Source organism: Dioscorea cayenensis, chromosome 15 (genome assembly GCF_009730915.1).
Source record: "Dioscorea cayenensis subsp. rotundata cultivar TDr96_F1 chromosome 15, TDr96_F1_v2_PseudoChromosome.rev07_lg8_w22 25.fasta, whole genome shotgun sequence".
Classification (NCBI taxonomy): Eukaryota; Viridiplantae; Streptophyta; class Magnoliopsida; order Dioscoreales; family Dioscoreaceae; genus Dioscorea; species Dioscorea cayenensis.
This window is the reverse complement of record NC_052485.1, coordinates 1023895-1048465: the sequence shown is the minus strand read 5'-3', so window position 1 is coordinate 1048465 and position 24571 is coordinate 1023895. Positions and strand designations below refer to the sequence as shown.

At 36.6% G+C, this 24571-nt stretch overlaps 4 protein-coding genes across 4 annotated transcripts; 1 reads left to right on the top strand and 3 right to left on the bottom strand.

Annotated features, from left to right (window-relative positions):
- Positions 1-151: 151 nt before the first annotated feature.
- LOC120276959 lies at positions 152-1342 on the bottom strand. The gene is made up of 2 exons (XM_039283703.1): positions 1018-1342; positions 152-921 (listed from the first exon to the last, which is right to left on the bottom strand). The coding sequence occupies exons 1-2, from the start codon at positions 1231-1233 to the stop codon at positions 382-384; spliced, it is 756 nt and encodes a 251-aa protein (XP_039139637.1). The 5' UTR covers positions 1234-1342; the 3' UTR covers positions 152-381.
- Positions 1343-6826: 5484 nt separating this feature from the next.
- On the bottom strand, positions 6827-8664 carry LOC120276919 (cyclin-D6-1). Its single transcript, XM_039283657.1, has 6 exons — positions 8162-8664; positions 7995-8081; positions 7820-7915; positions 7537-7738; positions 7325-7455; positions 6827-7245 (listed from the first exon to the last, which is right to left on the bottom strand). The coding sequence occupies exons 1-6, from the start codon at positions 8312-8314 to the stop codon at positions 7006-7008; spliced, it is 909 nt and encodes a 302-aa protein (XP_039139591.1). The 5' UTR covers positions 8315-8664; the 3' UTR covers positions 6827-7005.
- A 4377-nt stretch (positions 8665-13041) lies between these two features.
- LOC120278226 (cytochrome b6-f complex iron-sulfur subunit, chloroplastic) lies at positions 13042-14769 on the top strand. Its single transcript, XM_039285170.1, has 5 exons — positions 13042-13199; positions 13356-13603; positions 13758-13875; positions 14127-14309; positions 14384-14769. Exons 1-5 carry the CDS (start codon positions 13158-13160, stop codon positions 14489-14491), a joined length of 699 nt encoding a protein of 232 aa, XP_039141104.1. The 5' UTR covers positions 13042-13157; the 3' UTR covers positions 14492-14769.
- A 643-nt stretch (positions 14770-15412) lies between these two features.
- On the bottom strand, positions 15413-17204 carry LOC120278084 (tyrosine decarboxylase 1-like). The gene has a single exon (XM_039284993.1). It carries the CDS (start codon positions 17047-17049, stop codon positions 15550-15552), a length of 1500 nt encoding a protein of 499 aa, XP_039140927.1. The 5' UTR covers positions 17050-17204; the 3' UTR covers positions 15413-15549.
- Between the last annotated feature and the right edge of the window lie 7367 nt (positions 17205-24571).

Genomic DNA, 24571 nt, shown 5'->3' with positions numbered 1-24571 from the left:
AAGTGGAATCAGACTTATACCAAGCACTGCTTGGCTAATCAGAGCCATTGTGCTAAATGCTAATCAAAAGTTACTAGGAAAGTTAACTTGCAAACAAATAAGAGAATTGCTGTCAATTGATAAGAATATTGGCAACTTGTTACACTTTATATAGATGGATTCAAACTCATATTATTCACTACATTATTAATAATCTTTTTATAAATTATAAGGAATTTTTTATAATGAAAAGAACATTAATGATAGGCTTTAATTACAAAATTATACAATTTCAGCCCCTTCTTGCAAGCTTCTGAATTTCCTTTAAAAAAAAATCATTAAAGTATATATATATATATATAAGTATTTAGATTTATATTATTATTTTTAATAATAATTTCGTTAGGCTTTGTAGTGGTTTCTTTCCAAGAGACCTTCCAAAACGACGCGCTTTTTTTCGTCCTCTTCGGAAGACCTTGACCGGAGCGCCGCCATCACCACGGCCGCATCGGGCGGCGATATACCGTACTTCCGGCGAGGCACGAAATAAAGACACGTGGCGGTCCATGGAATCGCGCATAACCGGCCGAACATCAACAGCACACCGAAACTGATCACGAGGAGGCAAAGCCCAGTGGCATAATGGTAATTCTCGGTCTCCGGCAGGGGCTTTCTCGTATTTGAACTCGGTGGCAATCGCCGCCGGTGCTTCCGTTCCGGTGGAGGAGGGAGTGACGCCGCCGAAGAAGAAACGATCGAAGACGATGAAGAAGACGAGGAGAGCGATGAAGACAAGAAGATCCGGTCCGTAGAATCCGTCCTCTGGTCGTCGTAGTCCATCGATCTCGACGACGATCCGGTGAGGGATCGATCGTCCAAGGTTTCCATTTCCTTTCGAAAGCGCGAACGCCCTCTCCCAATCCGCCGGCTCCCAATTCGTTCCTGAGAAACAAAGTCCAACAAAAATCATCAGCGAAAAAAAAATCTCAAATTTTTACAAATTCAAATCAAAAGCAAGGGGGAAAAAGAAAGGCTTACAAGGACGGAGACGAAGGCGGCGGAACGGAAGACTTTGGTCAACGAACGACGAGGTTGGCTACGGCGAAATCTCCGAGAAGGGGCTTGTTCTTCGTCGGTGATTAGCGCGGACGATCTGGAAGAGCTCTCCGGCTTGTGTTCGTCGTTGTCGTCGGAGGAGGGGGCGCCAAAGCAGAGGAAGCCGCTGCTGCGGCTCCGGCTTCTGGCCAGCTTCATGGATTTCTTAGAAGGAGGGCGGCGGAGTGCTCCACGCGGGTTATCGGGTTATCGGGTTATCGGACTTCCGACCGCCTCCGTTAACCGCGTCACTGGTTTTCAAAGAGAATGATCTTTATATATATATATAGAGGCAATAGAGCAGTGTAGGGGTGCTGCCCGTCCTGCCCGTAGGGCACTGCCCTTAAACGGACACGGATTGGTTTGTTTAATTCCTATCCGTTCCGTTGTTTTCTCGGTTGAAAAGGCGTATTCATTTTTCCCTTTTATATATATATATATATATATATATATTCTAAAATAAGAATTACCGAACAGCAGTTGTTATAAGTGGATAATTATTCTTGTATATATTTAAGAAATGTTTTTATTTTTAGACACAGGTAATTATGATATGATCTGGTGGTAACAAATATGGACTAAAAATATGTATCTATTATTAAATACAAAGACCAATTCATCCAAAAATTTTTAAAAAAAATATTTTTTGTTAAAAAGGAAATTTTACTTAATTTTCTAAATTTGAGATTACCATAACTCGCATTTGAATTTCATTGCCATAATAATATTGCACTTATGTAATAGCCAACGAAAGAATAGAGAAAGGGTAGTTGAGTCTTTTACTTGATAAGGCACAAGAAGTTGGACTTTGGACCGTCGGTGTTGTTTTTGTATGGACGAAAGCAACCTCGATCTTGGAGCAACCGAGCAAGATCTAACGTGAAATGAAAGCCCACGTGGTCAACCACAAACTCGCAACGTGGACGAAAGGGAAGACTTTAGCAATTATTGCATGCGTTTTCTCATTTATTCCTTTCTAGAAAAACACTGAAATTTGACTCTTGACTCAGGTGTTCATTATTACTACTAATTAACCACTACTTTTCACAACTCCAGTAATTAATTCACTCTAACAATAATTAACTAGTGATTAATTTGGTGAGCCCATTATTATATAAGTACTAGCTAGCATTAATTGGATTATTATATTTGTATATATATAGACTTGTAGTTGAGTCTTGCCGTGATGGAATTCAAAAAAGATAAAAAGGGAAAACAGAGTTGTTGAACATGTTAAACTAAAGTTAACATGCACGAATGAACGGATAGCTATGCAAAAGATAGCTTGGTGCTTCCAATAATTGTAAGAGATGGTGAGATATAGACCACAATCACAAGACCACTAAAATTCAATATATATAGACACACTTTGAAATAACTTTTATCTTCTTGTTTGCTTGCAACTTTAGATTAATTGGTGAATGGGACAAAAGGATGCTTGTTAAATCATGGGCGTGTGCCGACCACTCGTGTTAATCATCCCTATCGTGCAATGATCAATGATTTATGTCGTCTCCAATTCTTATGTGGCAATAATATAATCAACACTAAAGTTCAGTCATTTAAGTCTGCCTACAAAATAGTTCCTTGCTTCATGACATGCACTTCAATGATTTAGAATAACAATTATAAGTTTTTTTTTTTTTGTGAGAACATATATATGATTTATTGGAATTAAAAGATTATGTGAAAACTAAAGAGTCAATTATTATAACATTGCCATTGTCTCAGAAAATGATGATATCTAGGTTGTGGAGAAAAAAGTAGAGACAAATTGATATATATACATGGAATGATTCTATTATTGGGGGGATACTGTAACTTCTTTTTCAAAGTTTCAAGGTTTGTAATAAATGTATTAAAAAGATGAGAGTCAGAATCAGGGGCTGTTGATGTTGGAAGTGGAAATTGCTGTCAAAGATGACAATTAATAATTAATGAAAAGAATGGAACTAATTGCATGTGTATTTCACATATGATGATGACATTCAACCAACCTAAATGAACTCTAATTAGTATACATTGAACCTCCCCTGATAGAAACAGGTTAGCTTCTAACATGAATGAAAATAGTGTTTTTCAAGTCCCTGGCAGCCCATGTTATCTGAAATCCATTAGACTATACAAATCTGCAATCTTGTATCACATGCATTCATAAATATATTACTGAATGTTTAAAGACAGTAAGATGAAGATGTGAATTGAAGACAGCCCCTGAAAAGGCAGAAATGAAAGTTCACTGCGGAGCACCAACATTTTACCATTCATTTACTGCATGTGATTTTAATTTTTTGACCTATACTACATGAAGGAAGCAATTAAAGGCAAGAGCAAGAACAAGTAGGCCTTTTTAAAGCCATTTTTAATGGTCATAATGTTTGGTCGGTCTGTTCTTCCGAAATACACTAGAGCCAAGAGGACACACTGAATTTCATGAACAAAGAAAGAAACTGTAGAACTGAAACCTGCCATCAGATTTCAAGCATTAAAAGTTTCTACTGCTAAATACTTGGAACTTGAGCCTTGAAATAACTCATTGATCCAAGGGATAACTTATAATAAGAGTTTGCTATTAACTTCACAGCCAATAATTCCTAAAATAAGTAAATAACTCACCTCATGATAAGAACTAGCAGCCCATGGGCTTGACTTTCAATTGGGTTGGGTTGCATCCTAAATCTATGACTAATTTTTTTTTTTCTTTTTCCAAAGAAAACAATATAAAATTCTGGAATAATTGGATGAAAAGTAAACAAGTTATACAGTAACAGAATAGCATATATTGTCTTTACTGGAAAAGAAAATGCATCACTTGGCTGTTCTGAGGCTCCACAAGTTCATCAAAACTAATTAAGCAATGAATTGATGAACACTTATTGTTAATGGTTTGATATATAGTGTAGTGCTAGTGATTGAAGAAAAATATATATATTAAGATGTCTATATTTGAGTGCTGGGAATTGATAGTGCAACAGCTGATGAGAAAACTGGCATGATGTGCACTCAATGCTAGCTCCACTAGTTCATCACCAACCTATTTAATCATTTGTTCCATCTAGCTAGCTATGTAATCTGACCATTTGAAATGGAGAATCATGGCAGAGAAGAAATGAATTGCAATCGCTTGTATATACTATATATCTATATATCTATATACCTAGGCATCTAGATGGCTTTTACAGTGGAGTGTTTAATTAAGCCTTGATTATGGAGACTTAGTAATATATATACATACATGGTCCCTGGTTTGTTTCTTTCTACTTCTCTGAGAGCCTCTTTAATTATACAGTCCAGCTCATAAAGGGAGGCCCTCATTGTCACTGTGCTGACTGGTTGTGAACCTCAAAGCCATAGTTTCAAAAGAAAAAAAAGAAAAGAAAAGGAAAAGAAAATTCCTCAAAGTAATAGCCACACACATATATATATATATACCTTCAAATGAAAACAAGAGCCATGGTTGGTGGCAAAGTTATCTAGTCATTTTCTTGAAATCAAATATGTCTCTGACTCTTCTTCATCACTAAAGCAGCTCCCAGCAATCATAAATACAAATGTTTGGCCTCTCTGGAAAAGGGCATAAATTAACAATGAGGCAGGTGAGGGGAAGTTGGTGACTGGTAATAAAGAGAAGCGTATTTTATCTGCATGAAAGATGGATAAGGACGCATGAATACGTACAAATAAGACTCTTTCTTTTCACAAGGTCCTTGATATCATATTACTCAATAAGTTGGGTTGGATTTTATCATTTTAATATGTTTAAAAGGTAGATAAGTAGTAGCTAAACTCCATAATAAACATATAATATAGAAGTGCTTATCAGAGGTAGCTAGGCTGACAATATTGATGAAGCTGGGATGTGTTTCATATAGAGGTGGCAGCAAGAGCAGAGACAAGAACAGTAAGAGACCAGAGTTAAAGGAATCCAACACTGACTCCAGATATTAAAACGAATCCCGTATTACATGTGACCTGCTTGCTGATCTGGTCCAGGCATATATATTTCCTCACTCGAATGTATTGCCATCACCCAACCTACGCTTGCAGGCCCACCCTCACAATCCCTCTCTCTCTCTCTTCATCATGAACTCATGCTTTTCTGGAGTGAAGAAGTTGATGCAAAAATTAATAACAAAGCAAAAGAAATGTGTGTGAGTGTGTCTTCTTTTAACAATTAATGTTCATGATTCTCATTGTATTGTTACAGCTCCTTAAATATTATCTTTTGTTTGGGATTGAAGCATCAAAAGTCATAAAACAGAAACAGTATGTAAGGAATAATGTGTTTACCTATGTAGTCTCTCACAGGTGAGTAAATAAGATAGCTGGGGATGGTGGTCGGAACATTTTCATGGATAATAAATGCCACCATGGATATGCGTCATTGAAAGCAATGGAATGCATTTCCCTTTCATAATTCCTTTGTATTTGGTACCACAACCCAACTTAAAAATGAGATCTTTAACTTGATCAATTATACATTTGTACCTGCAACTGTTCAGATGGTTATGCATTAATATATATATATGCATGCCCTCAATACCGATATTGAGAAACAGATTGATCACCCCATATAATAATTATTTGAGTTTGTTTTATTGAAGTCTTTTGAAACATGTAATTATTGATCACCAAAAAAAGGAAATAGGTGTCGCTGGTTAGCTACATGGTGTATATAGCTAGCTTGTCAACATGCATGACAAGCTGAAGGAGATCTGTCCCATTTGAGATCACACATACACACTACGGAAGCAGTTCCAATAAGATGCTGCCAGCCTGCCAATTCGGCGACTGCCGAGCTAGTCATGCTTCTGTTTGACTAAAGAGTAAGAGTTTTCAGGTAAGCACTGTCCTTAAGGGAATCCCACCGTACACAACATGCCAACATCTCTTCTTACCTGCTCCTGTCATTCAGGTCAAACACTTGTAATCTCCTATCTTCCAACTTTATCATCTCTCACAAGACCTACCTACTAACCTGGCGTTACATACTACACAGTACCTTAACACCAAACCTAACGCCGAGTTTGCGCGCATGAGTTAATAGCCATGCATGCATTTGGGTCCACAGTACCCCCGTTTAAATAAATAGAAAAGACATGCTTCTGTGGTTCATGGAGGGGTACAGTGTGACATGAGAAAAAAAGAAAGGCTCATTGTTGATTTTCTGACTATGGAATTGTTTCACCCTTTTCCTTTTATGTGTCTCTGTATTAACTTTTTTATTTATGCCAAGGCCCTACTAGACTGAGAGAGTTGGTTTATATATTTCCCAGTACCAAACTCTCTGTTATTCATCCCCCACACACATAGGATTAAGCAGAAGATATAGAAAAGTTTTGAAGGGTGTCAATGTTCTCTCCTTTTTCTTAATTAACACACTATTATTATTATATATTTATATACACACAAACTCTGCAAACCTACCACCAACTCCTTCAAAACGCACGCCCATGCACGTGCATTTGCCTGACATGTGCTTCTTATACGTAGAACCATACATGCATGCAATTGCAAAGACTACGTAACTTGGCAAGCAAATACCACTCAATGAGATTATGCCACGTTGCGAGGAACGAGGAAGTTTGGACGATGAAACAGTCCGACTCGAGTAGGAACACACGCAGCGACGTGCCAGCACCCCCGGCATCCTGACATGTATCAGACCGCATTACCCGTTGACCGTTTGCTTTTAAGGAAATTATTCTAAACTTAGATGAAAACCGAAAGAAAAATAGGAAAAAATAAGTCATAAAGCAACAACCAATTCAAAGCTCTCTTTTGTCTTTTTCTCCCACGTCTCATTTGCCGAACAAAATTAACATTTCAAAAACAAAAATTAAAAATACTACAATAAAAACCCTAAAAATACCAAATTGAAACATTTCCCTTTTTTTTTTTCTATTTTTATTTTTATCAAATTATATCCGCTTAATCACAGGTCTGCGACAGGTGGAAGGCGGGGATTCCATCAACCCGGCGCTTCTTTATACCACGACCGTCGGATGAGGAACCGACGGTCAAATCGCTCTCAGAGCTGGGGCAATGCTGGCCAAGCACCGTGACTGGTGTGCCGCAACTCGAAGCCATCTCGAGCCGCGGATCACAGCCGTCCATCATCATCATCTCGACCACTCCTCCCATCACCGTGCAGCACTCCCGAAGCATCTCCTTCAATTAAATATCAAAAATAAATAAATAAATAAATAATTCCTTGAAAATCGAAGAAAAAAAGGAGAAAAAAACGCACTTTATTTACAAAATGGGAGGAGGCGATGGCGGAGCGAAAGGAAGGGGATTGAATGGGAAACAACTCGTGGGCAGCGGAGATGAGAGCGGAGGCGGCGATCACTGATGGCTTGAACTCGAGCAGCTTGATCTCTATATTATCTCTCATAAGAATATATGAAAAAAACTAAGCAAAATGGTGGAAATTTCATGGAAAATGGAGGGAATGAGTACCAGATTGAGCCTTGATAAGTGTGTGGGAAGCGCGGGCTTTGAGAGCCTGGAGAAGTGGTGGATTCGCCGGAGAGAAGAAGGATAGAAAGAATCGGATGAAAGAGAAGGGGGTGATGGATCGCATTCTCCAATCGAGTGCTCCGAGGACTAATAGTTCCATCCGATGGATCGTCTGTGCGTCGAATATGAATCCTTCCTCTCTCTATTCAACCCCAGATCGGATGCTTGTTACGGTGATTGGATCTAAAAAGTCAATCAAAAGCTCAGATTTTGAAGAAAATACCTGAAAATCAGGGAGAGAAAACTCGGATTTTTTCATCTTGGATGCGAGGGAGAGGCAAGACACAGCGAGAAGTCGCGCCACCCATGGCTTCTCTCTCTTTGAGACAGAGATCAAGATCATTATTGAAGTTCAATCGGAAATGCAGCAAAAAAAAGGGGAAAAATTGAAAATTTACGGGAATTCCTTGGCGAGCGAGGAATCGATCGATGTAGTTGATAGCGAGGTAACTGATAAAAGGATCGAGATTACACGCGAACTGTGCCTGCGATCGACCCAAAGTATGATAAAACCCCTAAAAAAAAAACAATGAAAAAGAAATAAAAATTCAATCTTTATCTAAACCTGAATGATAAGAGAGACAGCATCACGGCGGGAGGAAAGATCGAGAGTGGCGGCAGGAGAGCCCATGTGGTCGGACTCTGCAGCGAAGAGCGCCGAGACGTAGTCCGGCTCTGACTCAGAGCTTGTTAACGGGTTCTCTAAGTCGAACTCCATATCTCAATTCTTTTTCTTATATGCTTATGTGCTTATATATCTCTCTCTCTCTCTGTCTCCTTCCCAATATATATATATATATATATATGGAAGAGTGTAGCAATGAATGTAATATAGCAGCTAAGCTTTACAAAAGATCAAGAGGGTAGGCGAAGCCATATATGCTTTAAAAAAAGGGGACTTACTCTGCAAGAAGAGACTTCTTAGACACTCCCCTGTAAGTGAGGAATGAGGCCCCCTTCACTTTATCAATGGGAAGAGCAGAGTGGAGAATTATTTAGAGGGGAATGAACTAGTGTTGCAAGGGTTGAAATATATAGTTGTAGATGTGGTATAGTCTTGATTAAGGAGAGGGTTGGGAGGTTTTGAGGGGTTCTTGAGATGTCGGAAGAGTGTAACAGATGTCTCTGTCGTACTGGGGCCTCACTAGCGCAAGTCCATAATAACTATCAACTATGTCTTTTTTCTCGTTTCTGGAGAGATTTCTTTTGTACAGCCATTTTTATTTTTATTTTTTATGTTATTTTTTGTTGGGTCTCTTCACCTCCTGTATCCTCACCGCTATCCTCCAAATTGGTTTTCGTCCACTGTGTCTTGTTGCTCACACACACTGAGAACTGAGAAGTAGCGTCACTTACTGTATAATCTCTCTCATTAGTAAAATTCATTCAATGATTAATGCATTTAAAGAGTGAGTATAAGTGCAGAGGATAGTACTTCCTGGCATTAATAGAAGCCAGCGATTTCTCTACTTGTTGTAATAAAGTATGGCTGATACTAGTGGACCCCTATGATAGGAAGTAGGAACAGAACTGATGGTTATATACTATGGGTACTTACATAAGACAGTCATGAAACTAATAGGTTACTTATTACTAAATTAAACCTGCATTTGATTCTGATTCCTCTGTTTGAATGAATCCATGTTTTACGTTTGCTTCTCATAAAAAACATTTAAGTAACTTAGTTTTTAAGTTTACCGGAGGTATCCGGACACTAGTTTGGATTGAATGTCCATTGCCTGTTCATGTGACGACTCCGTTTTGACTTGTTTGTTTGTGTTGTTTAAGTTCTCCCTCACCCTTTGTCTGACCAAATTATCCTCTAATTCTCTTCTTTTTTACCTTTGTTACCCTTTTGGTTTTAATGTTTTTAGATTTAGAAGTTACTTAAGAAATAGACATGGTATAGAGATAAAGGGCATCTTGTCTTTTGCAAGTAATAACTGAGTGACAGATTTGCCCTTCATCAGTCATTGGAACTGCGCTTGAATTATCTGGGTCTTATCAACGAAAGATGTGATCCTGACCGTTGAGAAAGTGGGTTCCACCTCGGGACCATCGGCAGGTGTGAGTCAGGCTCGAGCATGTGATTTGTAGGGTGGTTCCGTCAGACCAGAAAAATGGAAGCTAGCTGGTGGTCCGCCCTCGCCCAGGGATCCAATGACATGAGTTCATAAGTTAAAAACTCCTGGTTAATCTTTTCATCACCCTTGATTTAATTAATATCGTTTCTAAACTACATGCAGTATAATTAAAGATAAAATAAATAAATAAACAGGTTTGCGTAACCAAGAGCATTAATAATTTAATTTGATTTAATATTATTCTGTCCAAACAATCACTGTTACAGAGACTATAGTTTCGAGATAAATATAATAATATAGAGTTTAATATAGTTTTAGTGTTTGGACGACCTCTTGAGTACGTAGTATTATTCTAACCCCACCTTCCGTTGTTTTCTTGGATGCTTTAATGTCTTGTTTGATAGGAACAGTGGTGTGCATGCTAGCTATCTTTTTATAGTTCTAAAGGGCTCCGTTTCACTGCATGCTTCTCCTGCATACACTCTCGCATGTCCTGGTTTCAGGTTGCAACCATCCGGAAAACTTTATATGCATGACCACAGATGCAGTAGTACCATGTCGTTTTTCTGATAATCCTCTGTTTTGTTTCTTGCGTGTATTAAAACTGTTCATCTGCTTCCCTTGTGACTGACTGTGAGTCACTCTTCACTCTTGTTTCTGCACTTAATTGTGCAACACATGGCACATGACCCAAGTCTAATTTTGTGTATGCATTTAATCCAGTTGAGGTGGAGTTATTGGAGATTGCAAACACATCAAGTAGGCACTCCAAACATGTGTATATTGATGAACTACACCCAATTAAAGACCAAGGAAAGGAAAACACTATAGTATATGATATATCCATGGACCATGGTGGAATTGAAGCTCCCTCTCAAAGGGCACCACCAAAACACACTAGCTAGGACAGCCTCTTGTTTCTCCATCCATCATGTGAGAGTGGAGCATCAATGAAGATGGAAACCTTTTTGATCTCTTGTGCTGTCACGAGGTTGCCAGGTTGCCAGCTAGTGTGTCATGTCCTTTGAGCTGAGAGGCACACGAAAAAGGAGTTGCCTTCATAAATAAGGACATTGGTGGGTGTATCACACAAACTGAAAACCCAAGGCCAGACCTCTTTAAGCCATTCTGTTTTTTAGAAACTCACGCATGTAACAAGGAATGAACCTAGCTCCTCTTAACCTGCCATCTAATCAGAGAATTCTCTTCTTTGAACCTTAAAATATTTTTGGCACCAATCCAAGAGAACAAAAGGTATGTTAGGTGAGGAGACATTCTCTCTCTTGCATAGTAAAGTCTCCCCCGTCCCCCCCAAACCCATGTGAGGGAGGAGCTTGGAAGGATGCAGAAAAGAAAGAGGTCAAGCTGTTCCTGCAAAAAAAATAAAGGGTGACCACTCTTTGCTCTGCATAGACATTGCTAGCTCATTGCCTTGCCACAACTTGTGTAGAATATAAGTTATTGAACTCATACTGCCATGCATCTCCTTCAATTCCAATTCCAATTCCAATTACTTATCTTATTAATCTCTTTAACGAATACACTCCCAACCTTGAATTATTTCTCTTAATAGCAATGGTCAATGGTTAATAATTAATCTGCAGAACAAATTAAGCTTTTTCTTTTCTGTCAAATTCTAAAGTACATGTTAGAATGTTAAACGTGTGTGGTTATGTGTGTTCAAATTCTCTTGCAGACATTATGATGATCAAGGAAAAGAGTTTGTCTACAAATCATGATGATAATTTTCAGAGTGACACATTGAGTAGTCCCAACTCTTACTGTTATGACAGGGGCCGACATGAGAGACACTGTTTCCTCCTCCATTGCTAAAATCCTTCTCATCTTCTTATCATACCAAAGTTTATGCCACGTCTGCAATGGTAAAGCCAACCAATCATTTGCTCTCTAATCGTACAAATGTCCCGAATATTTATAGTTATTACTCCAATATAAATATAATTATTTTTCTCCTAGTTTAAGCTATGTTAAATTGCATAATAATACTATAATAAAGCCTAGCAGATCTTTCTCACTGAAGAACAGTAACTCCCTTTCATCTTTTGGTATAAGAAGAGATCGTCTATATGATCTGGAAGAAGATTTACTTTTTCTTTTTTTTCTTCACTTTTGGTAATAATATATGCTTTTGAAGAAATTGGTACGAAAACAGGGTGGGATAGGAATATATAACAAGTAAAGACGTCAAAAGATAAGGTCTTTAGAAGTTCATAGTGTATAGTTATAGTCTTATAGATGAATACACCTCCCTATCCCATCCATTCTCTGCTGCATTGGTGCAAGAGAAAGAGTAAAGCTAATGTGTGGCCTGTGGCCTGCGGGCAAAGAGACCAGTGTGAAAAAATCCATAGCATCTCTTCCATTTATTGGGATGTGAAGTGACGGAGAAGGAGGCTGCTTTAACTTTTGCATGCTTTCTCTTGTGTCCCTCTCTTGAGGTATGTTTTTTTCTTTTTTTTTTGTTTATGAAGAGAGAGAGAGAGAGTGTGTGTGTGTGTGTGTGTGTGTGTTTGTGTGAGAGAGAGAGACAGAGAGACAGAGGATTGGGCAAGGCAAAATATGGCAGTCAAAAGGAAAGAGAGGGAGTGAAGCATGCTTGAAATGATATATATAGGTATGGTGGTGTCTGCTGTCATTATTAATGTTTTGGGTGTATTAGGGCTGCAATATAAATATGAGTGCATGAGACTCTGCATGTTTCCACGCCCCCTTCACCCCATGCACACACCAGAGACATCATTATTTCAAACATCGTCCCTAGCCTCTTGTTTTCAGAGACCAAGCCCATCTTTTGTATGGGCTTCTGGATAAAACTGGGCTTCATTTCATCATCTGAACTCTGAAGTAACAATATTGAAGCTAGCTTGATTTAACTGTTGATGGAACATAGTGATCTAAATCATATCTTTTCTGTCAATAAACAATTCTTGATAAGATTGGAAGCATATTCCTCAAAAAATATAAAGAAAAAAACCACCTTTTATTTAATTAAAGAAAAAGTATAAAGTAACAAGTGTAAGCAATGCTATGAAGAAAAGGAAAAGCCAAAAAAAACTACTGGATTGTTATGCTTAGCAAATCAAGTCCTGCAGTAATTTTGAACTGTTTATCTGCAATTAACTGCATAAGATCATGAATAAACAGAACAATTAATAATCACAATTATATTACAATTAATAGATGCATTTACAGTGTTTTTTTGGCGTTTGAAAAGTTTTGACAAATTTTTTTTTGTGGAGGTCCGTACGTAAAACATAGTGGACACTGTGGAAGATCTGAGTGAGAGGAGCGTCATCCCAAACTTGTGGCTCTCCAGCCTCAGTCACTTCTCATCAACCACCAATCTTATCATCTTCTCCAAAACACCTTCTTTCAGTTTCTGTACAAATAACACAGCTATACAAAATAGCAGCAGTCTTTAAAGGAGAAGAAGCACAGAGTGCCATTCTCTTTCCCATGGCTTCCACCACTCTCTCTACTGTTGCCTCCCCTTCTCAGGTGAGTGATTTTTACTTAATTCTATTTGAGCTTCTATGCTGTAGGGATAATCATTTGGTAAAGCTGAGATTTTTATTTTTATTTTCAGAGAAGGATAAGGCCACATAGTTATGAGATATAGAGCTTATTAATTTTGATGTTCTTTCCTTGTAACAGCTCTGTTCTAGTAAAAATGGGATCTTTTCACCATCCCAAGCTCTCCTTAGCAAGCCTGCAAAAGGTTTAGGCTTTGGAAGGGAGAGGAATGGTGGTAAGGTGAGGTGTCAGGCTACTAGTAGTATTACTGCTGATAGAGTTCCTGACATGGGAAAGAGGCAGTTGCTGAATCTTATGTTGCTGGGTGCTGTCTCCCTTCCTACAGTTGGGATGCTGATCCCCTATACATACTTCTTTGTTCCCCCAGGGTATCAGCTTCTCCTTTTCCATTGATGCTCTTGTGCTTTATATCTATATTCAAGCTAAATGATTATAAAAGATTAACATGGGATTTATATATGCCACCACATCCCCAATGGTAGCCCAAAATGTTGATCCCTTTTTCATTTGTAATGAGAACAGTTCAGGTGGTGTCGGTGGTGGAACATTTGCCAAAGACGCACTTGGAAATGATGTAATTGCAGCCCAGTGGCTTAAGACACATGGTCCTGGTGATAGAACCCTTACACAAGGCTTGAAGGTGAATCAAAATTTGATGTTTTAATTATGTCACTGCAATTTAATTCAGAAATGATACAATATCTTATGTTCTCTCAATGGCCTGGCTAGAACAACACATAACTGGTATTAATTTGTTATTCTTTCATGAACTATAGAATGCCATTTTTGTGACAGTAATCTGAATGAGCAAATTGATAATTTCTGAGTATAATGTGTTGCTTTATTAATCTAAAAAAAAAAACTGAGTTGAATTCAATTATTTGATGCCAGGGAGATCCTACTTATCTTGTTGTAGAGAATGACAAAACTCTTGCAACTTATGGTATCAATGGTGTATGCACCCATCTTGGTTGTGTTGTGCCATGGAATGCAGCAGAGAACAAGTTCATTTGTCCCTGCCATGGTTCTCAATACAACAACCAAGGCAAAGTTGTTAGGGGTCCTGCACCTTTGGTATGATCATCAAATTGATTTTTTTTTTTCAGAAAAAAGAAAATTCATGAGAGATAAAATTTCTTTTGTAACAGTCATTGGCCCTGGCTCATGTGGATGTGGATGATGACAACAAGGTGGTTTTTGTACCATGGGTTGAGACTGATTTCAGAACAGGTGAAGATCCATGGTGGTCCGCTTGAGCTTCCAGCATATCCCCATAAAGTGTTCTGTTTGATGGTTTTAATCAGATAACAATGTATTTTCAAGAATTACATCTAAAAATGATTCTAATGATAAGAATTCAGGTTGAGTTTTTGCATTCAATCAGCTATATATATGTCATCACTGTAGTTTGTCCAATGTAAATTGTGGGGGGATATCTGTGATTCTAGTAAATTTATGTGTCATTCCTGCTTGTTGGTCTCCTATCAACATTGTACGTATTTTGAACCTAATTAGTATTAAAGTTTTCTAGTAATACCTATGGGTCCGTTACCTCTCATTGTAACCACCCCCTATTCCAATAAGTGTTATTTTAGAAATAATAAGATAAGATTTAATTTTTTTTGTTCTGCAACTCCACCACAATTTTTAATAACAAATTGGTTACAATTACTAGCTAAAATAGAAACTCTTGTGTGAGGGAGAATTAATGCAATAATATTTAGGATTGTATTCTAACACTTATTTGTGAATTGAGGGAGTATCTTCCAATATAGTAGCAGTATCATTATTATTATTATTATTATTATTATTATTATTATTATTATTATTATTAAAAATAGATAAATTATATTTTATTGAAATAATTATTATTTTTAATTTAATAGCATGGCCTTTCTTTTATATTTTTATATTTACTTGTTATGATATATATACATATATCCATAGTGAAAGAGAGAAAAACTTTAATGACAGCAAAAGTTTATCCCAAAAAATATATTGAATGACATCTTGGAAATACCTTAAATAAGTTAAAGATAAACACATATTATATATATACACACACACACAGCACTCAAAACATTAGAACACTCATAAATAAAAATATTTTATTTTATTTATTTACTTATTAAAAATAACAAAAAAAAAAAAAAAGGTATTCCGACCATCCACCTAAAGCGAATAATAACATTCACTGTAAAAAAATACACGCACACATAAATAATTAATAACATGATCCCATCTCTCCCTCACTCCATGTTAGCAGTGAGCTGAGGTTTATTACTAAAATAACCATGTACGCAAATTTATCAAGCTACTTTGTGTATTTACGATTGAGTAAATCAGTAGCTTTAGATTGGATCAGTTTCCATGTCTCTTCCACGTGTGTCTTCTTTGTCAACGTTGTTCCAATAGCAAATCGAATCACAAACGTACTACTCACTACTGCATGGGTCATGAAGGCACGTCCGCTGTTGTTTATGTCCTCTAGAAGCTCACGATTCAGCTTCGAATAATTATTAGCTTCTTCACACGCTTCAAACTTAGGTTTGAGGCGGAAGCACACGAGGGAGAACTTCCTAGGCACTACCACCTCAAACCTATCATCCATGTTCACCATCCTCTCAAAGTGTTCAGCGAGTGCCACGTCACTCCTAATGTGCTCCATCAGGTTAGCCACACCATATCTTCTGATCACCAACCATAGCTTTATGGCCCGGAACCTCCGGCTCAGTGTAACCTGCCAGTCTTTGTAGTCCACCACCACCTTTGCATCACTAGCTTTATTCCTCAAAATCTCAGGATTAGTAGATAGTGAGTCCACAAGCAAATAAGGATTCTTGATCCAGAGGCAGCAGCAGTCCATGTTGGTCAGGAACCACTTGTGAGGGTTCATGCTAATAGAATCAGCAAGTTCAACTCCATCGAAGTAATTCCGGAACTCTGGGCATATAGCTGAACTCCCAGCATAAGCTGAATCCACATGCAACCAAACATCAAATTCTTGAGCCAACTGGCCTAGCTCAAACAATGGATCCACAGCACCCACAGCGGTAGTACCCACAGTGGCACAGAGATACAAAGGAACCAGTCCTTGAGCCATGTCTGATTCCATGGCTTTGCGGACGGTATCAGCGGTCAAAGCATAGTACGAAGACGAACATGTCGGCAATGCTCGGAAGTTGGACGTGGGGATACCGATGATCTTCGAAGCCTTCTGAACAGTAAAATGTGTTTGATCAGAGGCATAGACCACCAGTTTGGTTATAGAATCATGCCCAATCTTGCTCAAGGCCTTGTCACGAGCTGCAGCTAGTGTGCAGACCACTGCCTCGCATGTGCTGCCATGCAAGACACCTCCACCACCTTGGCCGCCGGAGAAGAGAAACATGGACGGGAGTTTCATCATCTTTGCCATCCAATCCATGACGATGCTCTCAAGCTCAGTGGCGGCAGGGGATGAGATCCAACTGAACCCCACAACGTTGAAACCACTGCAAAGCATCTCACCGAGAAAGCCGGCTGTGCTTGCATTGGCCTGGAAGTAGGCGTAAAAGTTTGGGCTCTGCCAGTGAGTGAGACCAGGGATGATGTCCTTCTTGACATCTTCTAGTATAGTATCTATTGGTTCTGAGAAAATTGGAGGGGTGTCAGGGAGTATCTTGCTTAGATATCCAGGCTTAACCTGGCTCCTAACTGGGTATTGCTCTATGTGACGATAGTAATCAGCTATGAAATCAACCATGGCATGGGACTCCTTTGAGTAGATATTGGTGTCCAATGGGGAGAAGACCTCAGATGGTAGGCTGCCCATTGTACGTACGTGAAATGATATAGAAATGAATGCCAAAGAGTGATGAAGGGATACTCTATATATAGATACGAGGGCATTAATTCTAGGTCGTTGAACGCTGCCCACCTACCCAGAGTAGTGGCTGCAAGCCTACAAAGCTTGATACTATCTTTTCAATGTATTAATGAGACTATAGACTCTGAAAAGGCAACCATTGTTTTTCTTAGATTAGTCGTAGTTCTTCTTGAGCATATGCTTCATGTGCTTCATGTGCTACTTCTTCACCACATAATACTACTAATTGGTGTTATATTCCATGTTAGAAGTTGTTTCATGTTTTGCTTCCTCTATTGTCAAAAAAAAAAAAAAACTACAAACTATAACAACATAATGATAGATGCTCCGTGTTCTATGTGTTGGCACATTGACTGAAGTTGACTCAACAAAGAGTGAAACTGCATGTACTTACTCAAAAGTCATGCTTTGTATCTAGTGATTTTAATCAATATCTGCACCAATCTGCTCGTACAAGCTGGGGGTTACAAATGTTTATGTTTAGAGGCTGATGTCCATTTCAAAGTTAATGCCCAAGTTTGTACAGGCTATGAAATGCTTGTACTAGTTATCTTTTCATATATTTGTTACTCTATTTTGGTAATATATGTAAGCTCCATGTATGCAACTGCTAAGTCAAGTGATGAACTACCGTTTTGAAGCTTTTCTCTGTATTTTTCTAATATTCTCACTTCACACATACAACATATATTTCTGTAGTTTTTAGAACACTATGGCTATCCCTTTTCATGTTTTTCTTAATTCCAAATTTGTTCATCTCTACAATAAATAGCTATAATAGTCTCTATTTACAGCCTTGTCAAATTAACCCATTAATGATGGCAAAATGATAACATAATTAATAAATTAAAAACATTTGGCTAGGTGTTGAGTTGTTCAATTTTTGTGGTGCTTATTTTTCTGGTTATTCTAAGGTTAGTCTACTTTTTTTGTAGTCTGACTGAGATAGTGTTATACCCTTGTGTTCTTTTTTTTCACTTATTATGTACTCTCTACTTATTTATTAATATATATATATATATATATATATATATATAATTTATTTATTTTATTTAAAAAATATTTGGCTAATTAAACATTATTTGAATATTTACTGTTTGGTATTTTCTTTTACTCTTCTTCTTATCTTTCTCATATGTGTATATCTTTTTTATCCTTGCTATATCTTTCTTATTAATACTTCTCCATTTCTTTCTCATATTTGTAACTCCATCTCTTATCCTACTATCTTTCTAATAAACGTGGCTTATCCACCTTTTTCAATATATATTTATATAAACTGTTTGACTGAACTTTAAAATTGTTGAACTGGTAGGGGCTACATGCAAGGTGATCTAATTATCATATCACCAAACGAGAATAAAACCTTCACATTTGGCTAACCATTATTTGAATATACTAAGTTATAATATGAAATTAATTACTAGATGCTAACGAGTAATAATAAACTCATTGAGTAGAGAGTTTTACGATCTTCCAATTAATTCTAGTGTTGGCACAGAATTAGGGGTTGTTTGGTTCCCAGATTGGGAATGGAAAGGAGTGAGGGAGGAATGGAAAGGAGGAGTGGAGGATTGAGAATGAAGAAAGTTTTTGGTTGGTAAGGTATAAGAGGATAGTTCATTGGGAATGAGAAAAATAAAAGAAAAAAATATGGTAAAATGACTTTTATAACCTTTACAGGAATAACATTATATATAAACATAACATATTAAAGTAAATATTTGAATCAATTGTTATTTTAAATATTAGTAGTTAGTATTATGATTAGATTTTTACTAATTATTATTTAATTATAATTTGTATGTGATAACTATTTTTTAAAATATTAAATTTACTTTATTATTACAAATGGATATTTAATTTTAATAACTCATTATATAAAATAAATATTATCAAATGATAAATGACTCTTATACTCTTTTGCAAATAAATAATATTAAAAATTATTTCTTTATTATAAATAAATATTTAATTTTAATAGCTCATTGGGATTATTAATTAGTTATTAATTACCGGTGTTAATCATATATTAAAATTAAGGAGTTTTCTCTAAAACTTAAATTGTTTAATATAAATTTTCATTTTCTGTAACAATTTTTAAATTACTAAAACTTTGACATTAACAATCGAATGTTAAAAAATGAATGTTAAAAAAACAATTTTTAAATTAAAAAATGGTAAAATAGAATACATGGTTTTAATGCATGGACAAAAGTGTCATTTTACCTTCAAGGCATGATAAAGGAATAAAGAATCTTCTTGCGATTACCTATGGCACATGATTTTACTCCTTATTCATGTCTCTCTCACTCCCATGCATGCACAACCAAACAATGGTGTGTTTGTTTGTGATTGGGAGTGGGGGATTGGGCAATTTTGGATATGAAATGACGAATATGCCTTTACATATACATATATATATATATATATATATATATATATATATATATATATATATATATATATATATATATATATATATATATATATATATATATATATATATATCATATTTTGCAAGGTGTTTTTTTAATTGTTTTAATTTTTTTTATTACGTTGTTGTCCTTGTGCTAAATAAATAATTATTATAATTAACTTCTTTTATTGGATGTATTCTTAATTTGATTTGCAATTAACACTATTAATTAATAGCTAATTAATGATATTAATACTTAAAGCCAAAAATAAGAACGAAATTGTTGTATTTTAAAGTTAAATATTTATTTTTAATAATTAATTAGTTACATTTTTCAATATTTTTAAAAAATATAATTAAAAATAATTCATTATTATATATATAATACTAGTATTTATTTACATAAGGGACATAAGTGTCATTTTATCATATTTATTTTCTTTATTTTTCCTATTTTCAATAAATTACAATTTCCAATCCTTACTAACCAAAATTTTTCATTCTCACTCCTACTCCACTCCCTCTCATGTCACTTCTATTTTACTCCTCTCACAATCTACTCTTGACAACCAAACTCCCCCTTAATGTGCATAAGACTCGGGGCAACAAGCTATCACTGTAGACATATTAATTTTTTTAATTAGACATGTAAAATATTAATGTATGTTTAGTACATAAAATAATAAAATAATATTTTATTTATTTTATTTAAAAAAATTTATTAAATGTCTTGACAAGACATTGGATTTAGCAAGATTTGTATTGCCATTGATGTGCCCATGCGGGGAGTTGGCTCTATTAACAAGGACCACACTCAACCACTCTCCCTTTATTAACAAGGACGACACTCAACCACTCTCCCTCACTATACATGAAAATAGAGAATTAAATTCGCGGCTTACCAAAGCAAATGGGACAAAAGTGCCATTGAACCACAAGGCTTTTTGGCTACAAATTTAATTCTAATACATGATAATTTTTACTAAACAAGTGAATTGGAATTTCTCCCAAATAGACAGTGTTGTTACAATTATGAGGGATGTATAATTAGAAAGTTATTATTACACTCTTCCCTTAGATTTTATTTCATTGGCTTAAATATTTTTTTTACAACTACCCTTAATTTTGATTTTATGCCAAAGTACTGAAAATGCTTTTTTTTAAGGGTTAAAATTATAAACACTTGTGTTAGATGAAAGAAAAAAATACATATATAATAGAAGTTGAGCTACACTAGGATGAACAAAGGGGTTTAGCTGCTCCACTAGGTGTTAATATTACAGGTAGTTGGAGACAGACATAGGTGCATGATAAAACAAATTAAGTACAATCTTGACAAACATGTAGATCCCTAGAAGAAAATGAGATTAGATCTTCTCCCAAGGAGATATTAGGAACACTGCTAAAGATCAGCCAACTTCCAGAAAAGATGTTGGTTCTCAAGAATCACTTGCCTCTCCCTCGCAAGACTCTAAGGAAATGCTATTACTTTTAACATTGAATAAAATTATCTTTTTTTTTCATTTTATTTTTTAGATTTAAGAAAATATATGGAGATATATTACTAAGTTATTTATTTTGCTTATTATCTAAAAATTATACATAAGGGTATTTAAGTAATTCATAATTTGATTTTATTATATTGTCGGTTATGCTAATAATGATCTAAGAAATGAAAATAACGTACTCATCAATATTCTAATGTCAACCAAACAAGTTAATATTTTCACAAGCTAAGGTTGAGACTCCTAAGTTTCCCGGGGATTATCGATCCATCAGTCTTACTAATTCATCCTTGAAAATTATTTCTAAGATTTTGGTGAACCGTCTGAGTAAGGTCATGAATTTGTTAGTCAATAATACCCAGTCTGTTTTGATAAAAGGAAGATGTATTTTGGATAACATAGCCACTACTGAGGAGTTGATTTTCAGCATCCATAAGTGACGACTACCAGGGAATATTTTGAAGGTCGACTTCACTAAGCCTTTTGACATGGTGAACTAGGATTTTCTTTTAGACCTCTTAAAGGCCCGGAGTTTTGGTGGGAGATGGGTGGGGTGGATCTAGTCTATTTTAACTTCCTCAAAGGCATCAATCCTCATTGATAGGTCACAAAATGCTTATGGTCGTTATCAGAGGGGGTTGCGACAAGGTAATCATCTTTTGCCTATTTGTTTATGCTAGTGACAGATGTTTTGAGCTTGATGTTCAAACATGCTTTGAACTTTAAGGTCTTGGTTGGGGCCACTTGGGGAGTTTTGAAGTAGGTGCAATTTTTCACTATACAGATGATGTGCTTGTGTTAACCACGGGAGAAAGTGAGGATATAAGGGTTGTGAAGCTAATCTTGTACTTGTTTGAGGGTTTGACAAGCCTGGAAACTAATTTTTTCCAAAACTTTTCTATTTTTTAGTATATGGGGACAATTACCAGATGTTGGGGCTGCTACAACTTTGAATTTTTTGATTGGTCTCCTACCAGTGACATATCTTGGTGTCCCAATTTCTGAAAGAATGCCTAAAAGAAATGATTGGGAGGCCTTATTGCAAAAGTGAGAAGGAGGTTGTCATCTTGGAAGTTGCAACACCTCTTTCTAGGAGGTTGGCTTACTCTAGTTAGCTTGGTGCTAACTACTCTTCCAACATACTAGATGTCTATCTTTAGACTGTCGAGTTGGGTTAATAAAGCTATAGATTGAATCAAGAGAGATTTCTTCTAGACAGGGCTGGATATTGACCATACCAGTTGTTGGTTGGTCTGTTGGAAGAACCTCTATCGGGTACGACACTAACGTGGTTGGGGCATTTTAAATCTGAGTACCTTCAACCAGGCATTGCTGGGGAAGTGGTGATGGAGGTTCGCGACTGATCCTAATTAGTGTGGTGTGAATGTAATTCGGTTTAATTACAACGGATCTAACTAAAATTTATGTCTTAGATAGACGGGCCGAATCTCCTTCTTCTGGAAGGGTGTGTCTAGCTGTTTGCTGACTTTGAGAGGCTGCATCTGATAGAAACGGAAGTGTACGTGCTGATCGTGTAATAATAGTGGCAGTAAACCGGATGTTGGTCCACATGGAAGAATGAGATTACTAGTAGAAACCTTAGTTCTGAAGATTAGCCTAACCAAACGAGTGATGTGTGTGAACAAAAGAAAGTAAAATCAAGAAGTATGGAATAAAAGAGTAGAGAAATTAGGGGAAGAAACAATGTCCTGGTATAGTATCACTCTAGGTTTGTTTAGTGCAATACAAAGGTTGTCTAACCATGCAATCCTATTTGAACCGAGAGCTTTCCTAAATCATATGAAATCTCTCTGTCAAGGGTGAAAAGTAACTTAATCAGTGCAGTGTTGATGTAGTCACCACACAATCTAATTAACACTCCATGAAGCCTCAATGTGAGTTAACGGGAATTTCTTATAAGTAAGTAATCTCTCTTGTGAGGAGAGATTACTCCTAATCCGAATACAAAATAAAATGTTATTTCTCCTAAAATCTATTCTACATGATTGCAAAAACCATGGAAATTCTAGTCAACATACTCAAGAGAATTGAGAGAGACGGGGTCTCCAAAGTACCATATTTTTAGACTACTCACAATTTCCTCTAATCGAGGTATGTTTATGCTAGCTAGGCTTTTCACCACGATAACAATCAAGCATACAAACACGCAATTAGATTCAAATAGCATGGATTGCAATTAAAAAAAAGTAAACCACATTTATCTACAACCAATGTTAAAAGATAAACCCTACAGTTTAACTATACACAAACATCAAAGAAGTCAGCCCCCCATTAATGGAGGGAAATCTTCCAAGTTACAAGACACAAAAAGAATAGAAAGAAACATAAAAACAAACTTCTCAATCACGTTAAAGGTTGATCATCGAAAAACTCCTAAGAAGCTTTCCCAAATGCTGCCGAGATGATGCTTGATGGCTACGATCTTCCTCCACTTGGTGATGGATCCAAATCTCCTCCAAAAGTCACCTAATAAGCCCTAGAGATTTGTCTCCTTTCTTCCCTAACCTCGCCTCGAAAAGGGATTGAAAATTGAACAAAAGATACCCTAAAAATCCTCATCAGGTCTATTTATACTCGGCTGCTTACAAGCTAGTTACTGGTGTACGGATGTGGCTGTAAGGAGTTGGAGAAGATGGGTCATGAGGCTTACGGGAACACTTACAGTTGTAAGTCCCATCTATTAGGTCTTTTGTTTGTGTTGCAGCCAAGCTTACGATCGTAAGCGATGGACCGTAAGCTTCACTGTGCTGCACTTGCGACCACCCTTACGAGAGTAAACTCTGGTCATAAACTCCTCTAGATAGTCCTTACTGTAGGCATTCTTACGAGCGTAAGTTCTATTTGTAAGGTCCTCAAGTTTGGCTCTGAATTTCTCCTTACAAGCATAAGCATGCTTGCAATGTTCTCTGGAAGATGCTTACGGCTGTCAGTGAGGCCGCCAATTTGCCTTGTCCTTATTGATGTTGAAAGAGCTTCATATTCTTCATTTTGGGTATAGAGTGCTTCTTTTGGTTCTCTCTCTTCTTTAAGTGCTGCCCGAAACCTAAAAATACAAGACACACTATGTTTAGCACCAAATTCCATAATATGATCCTAAAACAAGCCTAATGAATGTACAAAATGATATGAAATAATAGAATATTATACATTCATGATCAATAGCACACAAGGAATTAACTAGGGATTTGAAACACTTTTCTTGGAAGATCAGGTCTGGATATCGACCATCCAGGTTGTCGCTTGGTTGGTTAGAAGAATTTATGCCGACCTCTTGATTAGGGGGGTTGGGGTGTTTTGGACCTGTACAACTTTAATATGGCGTTACTAGGGAAATAGTGGTGGAAATTTGTGATAGACCCTAACTGGTGCGGGGCGTCGGTCGTGCAATTCAACTATGGGTTATCCCGATGGAATATTTTCCCCAGACAAATAGGTTGGATTTCTTTTTTCTGGACAGGTGTGTCTAATTGTCTTCAGGCGCTTAGAGGATGCATCTTGCATAGCATTAATTCAGGTGAGAAGA